At 32.7% G+C, this 11,568-nt stretch overlaps 1 protein-coding gene across 9 annotated transcripts in view; it reads left to right on the top strand.

Annotated features, from left to right (window-relative positions):
• Nucleotides 1-10,633, top strand: part of LOC106060415 (transient receptor potential cation channel subfamily M member 2-like) — a 127,990-nt gene extending 117,357 nt beyond the window's left edge. For all 9 annotated transcript variants that reach the window (XM_056003956.1, XM_056003962.1, XM_056003961.1 and 6 more), the window contains 7 exons: nt 1,816-1,851; nt 2,120-2,155; nt 2,348-2,374; nt 3,373-3,411; nt 5,294-5,329; nt 6,204-6,233; nt 6,356-10,633. In XM_056003956.1, the coding sequence (XP_055859931.1) occupies nt 1,816-1,851; nt 2,120-2,155; nt 2,348-2,374; nt 3,373-3,411; nt 5,294-5,329; nt 6,204-6,233; nt 6,356-6,393 (242 nt within the window). In that variant the 3' untranslated portion in view covers nt 6,394-10,633. The remainder of the gene's footprint in view (nt 1-1,815; nt 1,852-2,119; nt 2,156-2,347; nt 2,375-3,372; nt 3,412-5,293; nt 5,330-6,203; nt 6,234-6,355) is intronic.
• The last annotated feature ends 935 nt before the right edge of the window (nt 10,634-11,568 follow it).

The following is an 11,568-nucleotide window of genomic DNA, read 5'->3' on the forward strand; positions in this document are numbered from 1 at the left end:
TTAAGCATTAAACTAGACTAGATGGGATATACACACACATATACATTAAACTAGACTAGATGGGATATACACACACAAATACATAAAACTAGACTGGATGGGATATACACACAAATACATTAAACTAGACTAGATGGGATATACACACACATATACATTAAACTAGACTAGATGGGATATACACACACATATACATTAAACTAGACTAGATGGAATATACACACACATATACATTAAACTAGACTAGATGGGATATACACACACATATACATTAAATTAGACTAGAAGGAATATACACACACATATACATTAAACTAGACTAGAAGGAATATACACACACATATACATTAAACTAGACTAGATGGGATATACACACACATATACATTAAATTAGACTAGATGGAATATACTGTGATGTTGCTTGTTCAGGCTGTCTTGAAGTCAACTATGGATGACTGTTGAATTTCAACCAATTACTCTGCAAGCTTTTGGGTGTAATTGTTCGGGTGTATTCCGTGTAGTTGATCAACAAGTCAGATAAACAAAAGAAACATCGGTTTTAACTAGTGAAGAGATGTAGTCAACGCTGATGAACAACTTCACATATATTTATTCTAATAAAAGGCCACAGTAAAAATCTCTGTCAATAAACACGTCGTTACCCTGGAAGATTATATCGCTAACTGATTTTCCGGTCTCTAACCCAACATATCCCAAACGTCACTAGTCCGGTTCAATATGCGTCTTCTATGGTGCGTCGCTAAATAACTAATCTATATAAATAAGTTGTCTAACAATACACACACATATACATTAAACTAGACTAGATGGAATATACACCCACATATACATTAAACTAGACTAGATGGAATATACACACACATATACATTAAATTAGACTAGAAGGAATATACACACACATATACATTAAACTAGACTAGATGGAATATACACACACATATACATTAAACTAGACTAGATGGAATATACACACACATATACATTAAACTAGACTAGATGGAATATACACACACATATACATTAAACTAGACTAGATGGAATATACACACACATCTACATTAAACTAGACTAGATGGAATATACACACACATATACATTAAACTAGACTAGATGGAATATACACACACATATACATTAAACTAGACTAGATGGAATATACACACACATATACATTAAACTAGACTAGATGGAATACACACACACATATACATTAAACTAGACTAGATGGAATACACAAACACATATACATTAAACTAGACTAGATGGAATATACACACACATATACATTAAACTAGACTAGATGGAATATACACACACATATACATTAAACTAGACTAGATGGAATATACACACACATATACATTAAATTAGACTAGATGGAATATACACCCACATATACATTAAACTAGACTAGATGGAATATACACACACATATACATTAAACTAGACTAGATGGAATATACACACACATATACATTAAACTAGACTAGATGGAATATACAACTATGTTTGCTATTTCTTTTAAGCTAAAAACATAAAGCGATCAATGAAAGTTTCTGTAATTTGTTGTTATCAATTATTTTAATTTCATCAAAGTTTTTTAATCCCAATGTGGTTCTCATTTTGTTACATAAACATTGTGAAGAGAAGGAAGAGACTTGAACTCTAGTCAAATGTCTACAAAGTTCAGCAAATAAAACAGACACAGTATTTTGGTCCATTGTATCAAATAGTGCTAAGTTTGTTTTCTCTGCCTTTGTTCTCTATTAATACAAACTTTCATTTGTTCTACAGACCAATGTCACTTTGAGGACAAAGAAGTTCAGTCCTGTAAGTTGTTGTTTTTTAAGATATGCCCAATTTATTTTGCTGCTTTAGAGTCAAAGTTGCGACATCCTGTTACTCATTTCTATACTCATTTATAGTTCAAGATGAACACTTTTCATTGGTGAATCAAAGTATTAGAATTTATTTGCTGGTTTTTAGCCTTTTTAGTCTTTTTTTTTTTTGCTTTAACCTAATTCACTGCCGTAAAAAGAATGTTCAATCATTCAATCATTCAATCATTCAATCAAGTTGTTTTGTTTTTTGTCTCTAGCTCGTATTACTCAAAGTGAACACCCAACCCAAACAGGTATGGTACACTTTGTGTTCTAGAAACTCTCAAAGATGCTAACACTTTAAATTAATTCATAATTCAAATAATAGTTCTTAGACTTGCAAGTAAATCTGAATAGATCTGTGATGTCAACAGTCATGCTCTCTAAAAGAATGTTGAGTACATTTATCTAGAGACTGAGTTACTCTTTTTGTTTCATTCCCACAGAGACACTGACTAAAGAACAGGAAACAAGTAAGTTAGTTTTATGTTACAGTCACGTCATCAATATATGTGTATATGTCAATGTGGAAAGTGTAAGCAAACACACACATACAAACACACACACACACACATATATATATATATATATATACATATATATATATATATATATATATATATATATATATAAAGAGAGAGAGAGAGAGAGAGAGATTGATAGATCGATACAATCATACATACATACATACATACAAACATAGATGAGATGCCTACATTCGTACCACAAAAAGGCATAAGATACAATTATCTATACGTAAATGCATGCATTAATACAATCCCATTCATGTGTTGCGCACACACTATGATTGGATGGGCAAGGTGAGGCCCAATACGGGGGATATTAAATATACTAACATACAATAATAATTAAGCTGAGGCCTAATACGGGGGATATTAAATATACTAACATACAATAATAAATAAGCTTATTGAGCCCTTGAATTCACTGTTATAATATACAGATATACATCTATTATAATAGTAGCCTATCTAGACTCTTTATTTAGATTTCAATATATTTAGGCCTACAAGCAAATGTTTTTATTTAAAAATGGATTTAAGTCAATTAGCTATTTTAATAGCTCCATTCATACTACTTTTACATTCAGATTCGCTTTAATTATAACACTATTATATTGTTTAATTGTTTCTAATACACTATATCAGCGATACGCAAATTAAGTTCCGAGGTTAGTATGGCTAGTATATATATCAAGCAGAATGTAAGGCGTATGTAAGCATATATGTCTCGAATAGAAATAAAAACCGTTTGACCAGTCTTAATAAAACTTGGCATAAATGTTCCTTTGACCATGGCGGAGACTGTAGTGTATGCTCAATGCTAAAATAAAAAACAAACAACTAACTGTATCTTTATTCAACATATTTATACGTTCTCCTTAACACGCACACTAATGTATAGACACATATTATTTGATATTGATTTAAAGTATTTTGTTTGAACTCAGTGACCATGCGGAACACATTACCCAAAGAAGCACAAACAGGTAAGTTTTTGTTTGTTTCATTTTCATTCAGTTTGAAACATTTTCTCGTGTTACATGCCAGCTCTTTGTTCCTGATTCAATAGTAGTCTCTCCAATCCTTTGGAATCAATTCTTTACAAATGGGCTGAAAAAACAAAATAGTCCATAGCAAGACACTTGATTTACCATTTGAAATAACATAGTGCATGGCAGGGCACTTGATTTACCATTTGAAATAACATAGTCCATAGCAAGACACTTGATTTACCATTTGAAATAATCTAGTCCATGGCAGGGCACTTGATTTACCATTTGAAATAACATAGTCGATGGCAGGGCACTTGATTTACCATTTGAAATAACATAGTCCAAGGCAGGGCACTTGATTTACCATTTGAAATAACCTAGTCCATGGCAGGGCACTTGATTTACCATTTGAAATAACATAGTCGATGGCAGGGCACTTGATTTACCATTTGAAATAACATAGTCGATGGCAGGGCACTTGATTTACCATTTAAAATAACCTAGTTCATGGCAGGGCACTTGATTTACCATTTGAAGCAATAACACAGTCCACGATAGGGCACTGACTAAAAAGTATCTTCATTGGTGAATAAAGTTTATTAGTGTGATTTACTTGACTTAATCCTGTGCACTTCCAGGGAAGCATAGCGCCGCAACCACACCTCTCCACCGAACTTGGTTCTGAGCAGCATTCTTCATCTGCTCCCATGTCATTAGTAGGGTATAGCGTACAAACTATTTGTCAAAGAATTACAATGTATTATTAGAAAACAAGCATGGTGGACTGTGCTCCAGGTAATAGCACAGATTGGTCATCAGTGAAGTAAAAATACTTTCATCCGCGTTTTGTATGATTATAAAGTGCTTATCAACAATTGATAAGTAATTTTAAGTGTTATTTTATAATCATAACAAGATTACAAAGGGTGTTTGTGTTATCACACAAACTCAGAGGTGGCTTCAATCGGACCTTCCTATAATTAACAAATATTCAAGCCCTTCTTCTTTTTCTTCAGAACTAATATTATAATGAAATGACAACAGACATAATACTACATCTTTAACAATGTGAACTTATATGAATTTAAATGGTAATTCCGAAGTGCGGATTTAAATCAATCATCTGGTATTAATTTGTTATTGCCTTCAAAAAAAAAAAAAACAGAATGACCTATACTGTACATCGTCTCTCCAACAAATCAGTTAACCAAGCGAGACAATCGAGGCACTTTTATTAATGAAGTCGTTCCGGAGGACGTCAAATGAAAAAATCGCCACAAGGCTTGAAGAGACTAAAAATGTCTTAGTATTCAAGAGGGTTATAAAATTTGTTCTCATAGCATCAGCACCGCTGTGCCAAATAGCACTTGCTAAAATACATCTATCTTAGTTGTAATACAAACCATTAACTTAAGGTTAAGGCTTCAAGTATTTTTTTATAAATGAAATCATTGCAAATGAAAGTAGAGAGAATAAAAATATCTGTTCACTTTACAAAACATTTCTTTGTCAATACTAGAGAGAGAGAGAGATCGAAATAATCACGAGAGCTAATTCACATTTGCACAGGAGTTCTTGTAGCATGTGTATCGACGTTTCCGAACATAGCAACTAGTGAGAATTATCTGGCAGGATTATCGAACGAATCATTTAATAGAGCGACGAATTTGGGACTTCTCGATGGTGCTGGGTGCATATCCAGCCTGCTGCCATTCTCCGACGCCCCACAAGAGGTTTGGACTAGGAAGTAGATTATCTTCAACTCGAAACATGAAAAACAAACCAACAAACAAAACAAGAAATAGTTTTTTTGATGTACTTTTAATTTCGATTTGAAGTCTTTAAAATAGTATATCTATATATTTTTTATATGCAGCTACCATTTACTTGGTGGAGAGAGAAGTTCAAACCAGTAAGTAAAAATGTTACATTTTTAGTGTTAGCATTTTTGGCTTTGAATGTGTTACTTAGAATTACTTTTAGACTAATATGTACTACTTCTGTTAAAAACAAAATAATAGTTCCTTATATCCTACACTTTATTAAATATAAGGTAAGAGTTTCCAGACTATCTAGCAAGCTTTATTTCCACACAAAAATAAAAATAGGAATTTGGGGGCAAAGAAGCGGATAAAATTACATTTCTAGAGCAGAATTTGTTTTGGTACATGCGAATACGGTCCATAAAGACCGCTTGTCCAAGTAACCGGCTTGGACTGTATAGTGCTTTCTTCTTCTTAATGGTCAAAAGTTGTTTTCGTCATTTAAAACTTCTATTTGAAAACAAAAGTTCTAAACTATGTAATGAAACGTTTCATGAAAAAACAACTACTCACGTTTTAAACAAAAGTTCCGGGTAAAACAAGTTAATCTATTCTAATACATTTAGTCACGTGTACTCAAAAGTAATAAAGTTAGACATCTAATTCTACTACATGTAGCCTATGTGTACTACAAAAGTAATAAAGTTAGACATCTAATTCTACTACATGTAGCCTATGTGTACTACAAAAGTAATAAAGTTAAACATCTAATTCTACTACATGTAGCCTATGTGTACTACAAAAGTAATAAACTTCCAAAAATGTTTAACATTCTCAAACTTCAATGTTCTATTGCTCCATATTTCTATTATTTACGATTCAAGATTTAGCTCATAACCAAAACTAGAATCACAATCCTAAGCCGTATCTTGGATTGAAGTTTTCCTTGATAAACTATACACATAATGTACAAGCATCTTCAAGTAATGGTTTAAAAAAAAACTATTTAATTTTTTTTCTTAGGTATAAATCTGACAAAAAAAACACAAACAGGTAAATTATTTAAAAGATATTTTTTATATATACATTGACTTAGTTAATAACCAATTAAACAATTTGTTGTAATATGTACAATACATTTTAAGTATGTATATGTTTTTTTTCATGTCCCACAGAACATAAATATTTTGCAGTGGTAAAGCCTCCTCGTTAAGCGCTTTTAAGTTTGATCAAAAGTTGTACAGATGAAAGACTTCGTGGGATGCTACATTCATTGTTATTGCTCAAGATTACCTTAGGCTGATGTGTGTTGTCATTCTTGGCTCATTTAAATATATATATATATTACAATTTCGAAACCGTTAGTTCCCCGTGGCCTAGGATTATTGTATGATATATCTGTGCGATGGTGTTAATGTTTGGGTATTACTGAATATTTGTAGTTACAACGTGTCAAGTTAAGTTCATCACGTCAACAGTTGAAAAAAGAACGTAAAGAATTAATAACATGTTTACCAAAACAAAAACACATGATGTGGAAGATAATGTTGTGACTCTGAAGAAAGTATTTTCACTGCAATTTCTAGTTCGTGGAAAATGGTTTCACTTGTTTTAAAGCAAGATGGTATTTATACCATGAAAGGGAGGCAAGTTTTCTTTTCTTTCACAAACATACTTATTTGTGATTACTTCCCTTAGAACAGTCTGGAATAATTTGGTTGGCTTACTTGGCTTACTAGCATAGGCGTAGCTAATGAGGGGGGGGGGGGGTTAAGGGCTCAAATCCCTATATTCCATGAGCGTAGCCAAGAGAGGTTTGAAGTTAAAACCTCTCCAATTGAAAAAAAAAGCTAAAGGAAAATGACAGTAAACAAAGTCCATGAGCCAAGGTGGATTTTGAGTTTAGCCCCCCCCCCCCCTCCTTTTTTTCCGATATAAAGAAAAGCAAAGCTACAATCACTGAATCCCATGAGCGTAGCCTAAAGACATTTTGTGGTTAACCTTTTTCATCCAATAAAAAAACTTAAGCAAAACTATATTTACCAATTTCTACCATTCCCTGGGTTCTATTATTAAAGTACAGTTAATAACAGATTTCATATTCGACCACAAGTTTTTAATAGAGGAGTAGCATAATAATGCACTGTAGATATCTTAAAATATGTATTTTGTTTTAGTTTCAAATACCAGAAATAATGCTCACTGCGCTTCCCCAAACCCCCTAGCTGGCAGGGGGAGGTTGTCTACGGTTGTTCCATTAACTCCAGAAACATCACATTCTGATAGAACGATGGGACTGAATGTAATGAACATTAATTGCCTACACACACACACATATATAAACACATATATAAATATGTGTGTGTTGGAGAAAGGGAAAAAAATATCCCTCAACCCAGCCCCTACCTCCTAAAATAATCCTGGCTACGCCCATACTTAACAAAAGAAAGGTAAAGTTCCCCTTTTCAGACTCAGTCGTCTATAGGGCGATGATGTCAGATGGATATGTTCGGAATTTGTTGCTTCAGGTCTAACATGATGTCTCTAAAACAAAATCCTCTAAGCTACTTCGCCAGTTTGATTTGCACATTGTACGTTTCCGGGTTAAGTCATTCTAGTGATGAGAAACAGTTCATGAAGAAGTAACTTCCAAAGTCAGCCTTGGGCCAAGCTACTCTGATCAAGGAACCAAGACATTGTCTTTACCATTCTCAAAAGTTGCATCCTTTCTAAGAAAATACCATCTCTTTGTACGACTAACTCTTTGTACGACTAACTCTTTTATTTCTTATTGTTGTTGTTACCAACACTTACTAGGACTAAGCTACAACCATTTGTATTTGCATATATCTTTATGTCACTAACAGTGTATCCTAATGATAGGAGACACTTCTTGAATACCAACCATTGAAGTAGACATACTAGTCTGTTATATATTAACTATGAACTATACAAACATATTGAAACGTTGAGATTGGAGACAGTCACCACAACAAGGACACAAGTCTCATGCCAACCTGAGCGGTATAGGCAGTCCAACTTACAGAAATCAACAATTTAATTATTTGTTTTAAATAACACTTTGAATTAATGTCATCATAGCTGAATGACTGACTCTTGTATTCATCGGGGTGTGAATAGGATTCACAAGGTTATAGCATAATGTCATTCTCAAGGTTATAGCATAATGTCCTTCACAAGGTCAATGCATAATGTCCTCTCCAAGGCTATAGCATAATGTCATTCACAAGGTTATAGCCTGATGTCCTTAACAGGGTTGTAGCATAATGTCATTCACAAGGTTATGACATTATGTCAAAAGTATTTGGGAAGCAGTTTTTCTCAAATGATTCCTAATCTTTGTTATTCTTTCGGTCGTAATTTCCTATAATAAAGAAACATTTTGTTTCTAAAGAAGTGCTGTATGTAACAATGGAGATACTTGATTTTGTTTCTAAAGAAGTGCTGTATGTAACAATGGAGATACTTGATTTTGTTTCTAAAGAAGTGCTGTATGTAACAATGGAGATACTTGATTTTGTTTCTAAAGAAGTGCTGTATGTAACAATGGAGATACTTGATTTTGTTTCTAAAGAAGTGCTGTATGTAACAATGGAGATACTTGATTTTGTTTCTAAAGAAGTGCTGTATGTAACAATGGAGATACTTGATTTTGTTTCTAAAGAAGTGCTGTATGTAACAATGGAGATACTTGATTTTGTTTCTAAAGAAGTGCTGTATGTAACAATGGAGATACTTGATTTTGTTTCTAAAGAAGTGCTGTATGTAACAATGGAGATACTTGATTTTGTTTCTAAAGAAGTGCTGTATGTAACAATGGATATACTTGATTTTGTTTCTAAAGAAGTGCTGTATGTAACAATGGAGATACTTGATTTTGTTTCTAAAGAAGTGCTGTATGTAACAATGGAGATACTTGATTTTGTTTCTAAAGAAGTGCTGTATGTAACAATGGAGATACTTGATTTTGTTTCTAAAGAAGTGCTGTATGTAACAATGGAGATACTTGATTTTGTTTCTAAAGAAGTGCTGTATGTAACAATGGAGATACTTGATTTTGTTTCTAAAGAAGTGCTGTATGTAACAATGGAGATACTTGATTTTGTTTCTAAAGAAGTGCTGTATGTAACAATGGAGATACTTGATTTTGTTTCTAAAGAAGTGCTGTATGTAACAATGGAGATACTTGATTTTGTTTCTAAAGAAGTGCTGTATGTAACAATGGATATACTTGATTTTGTTTCTAAAGAAGTGCTGTATGTAACAATGGATATACTTGATTTTGTTTCTAAAGAAGTGCTGTATGTAACAATGGATATACTTGATTTTGTTTCTAAAGAAGTGCTGTATGTAACAATGGAGATACTTGATTTTGTTTCTAAAGAAGTGCTGTATGTAACAATGGAGATACTTGATTTTGTTTCTAAAGAAGTGCTGTATGTAACAATGGATATACTTGATTTTGTTTCTAAAGAAGTGCTGTATGTAACAATGGAGATACTTGATTTTGTTTCTAAAGAAGTGCTGTATGTAACAATGGATATACTTGATTTTGTTTCTAAAGAAGTGCTGTATGTAACAATGGAGATACTTGATTTTGTTTCTAAAGAAGTGCTGTATGTAACAATGGAGATACTTGATTTTGTTTCTAAAGAAGTGCTGTATGTAACAATGGAGATACTTGATTTTGTTTCTAAAGAAGTGCTGTATGTAACAATGGAGATACTTGATTTTGTATTGTTTTTATTATGCCTAAACTTTACACATTTGATATTATTATGAAATAAAATAAAATGGTGGATTGGAATATAAATTTGAATATATTTTCTTTTCGTTGAAGATTCTAATTGTTACAAAAATTATTCTTACAAAGACAGCTTTAGAATTTAATCCATAAATATATACCAGATATTGTTTACCTAATTTAAAAAAGTAATATCAGTGTTTAAAATATTCCAGCTACATATAGTCCTAAATAAATGAAGATGACTATGCGTCCTAGTATTTATATCACACTTGAATCAATGCAGGCGGCACTAGCCGTTGACGTATGTGTGGTCATGGTTAAGAATGTCTAGACCTCCAGACCAAATACAATGTTAGAAAATAGCACTTTGAAAAATTATAATGGCTAAACCAGAATTTTCCCTGAATTAGCTATTAATTTTTTTTTTCCAAAGATATACATAAACTGTCAAATTTTGCAACCTGATATGTGGAATTGATAAAAAATGTTAAAATGTAATATTCATGTTTCTCTGTCTGTTTTATTATTTAACCTTTTTTACCTTTTATCTGAAATATTTTAACCAATTCTATTATTGCAAATACAAATAGACCTATATTTAACAAATAAATCATACCAGGCTACAATGGATACAAATATGTCATGCTCCTTATTTGAAGTTATTAAATTTTCATTTAAATAATTACTGTTTAATGTTTTCTTTTATTAATCCATAGAAACGATGTTTAATTTTTCTAATTTATTCTTATAAATATATATATATATATATATATATATATATATATGTGTGTGTGTGTGTGTGAGTGTGCGCGCGCGTGTTAGTTTATGTGTTAGTCAGTACGCAGTTAAAAAGGATGAGCATACTAAGGTATTGATTTGCCCACTGCTTCGAAAGTTCTAAAGCCGGCCCTGTTTGTATTTGCAATATTAACTACCATGTTTGCGTGAAAAGTTCCAACTGCGAGACACTTGAAGGTGTTAAAACATTCACTTGCTGACTGTGTGTTGAGCATGGCGATGTAACGCTCCCTAAAGTAATTGTAGAATGTCAAGGAACATGTTCCCGAGGGCTCATTGACTTTCCTTAGCTCTAATCAACCGTTTTTAAAATGTACGCGTTTGTCAACACGTATCATCCTCCCCAAACAGTCTCCCCACACAGTCTCCCCACACAGCCTCCCCACACAGTCTCCCCACACAGTCTCCCCACACAGCTCAAGTATGCATAAGGGGAAAACATTGTTGTAATTATTGACATAACACTGTCTTTTATTTTGAATGTTATGTGACTTGTACTGTTTTCACCGCCAATCAGAGGATGAACTTTTTGTCTGTAAAATTATTAGATACACCGAGATATATTAGCAGCCTATTATTGAGCAGCTTTATAGAAAAACAAACTCGGGAAACTGTTCTGTAGCTAGACAAGAAACATTGGAGACATTGCTGACAAGAATTTAATTTTCAAACTCACAAGCCATTGAAGAAGAAAAAGAAATGGCACTATTTGGGTCAGAACGTAATTGAACTAAGAAATTCAAACTTTATGGATCACCGCCCTATATCTGTTTCACCTTGCCTTAGAAGATAAAAGTAATGAAAATAATAACAGCGATGTCT

Source organism: Biomphalaria glabrata, chromosome 11 (genome assembly GCF_947242115.1).
Source record: "Biomphalaria glabrata chromosome 11, xgBioGlab47.1, whole genome shotgun sequence".
NCBI lineage: Eukaryota > Metazoa > Mollusca > Gastropoda > Planorbidae > Biomphalaria > Biomphalaria glabrata.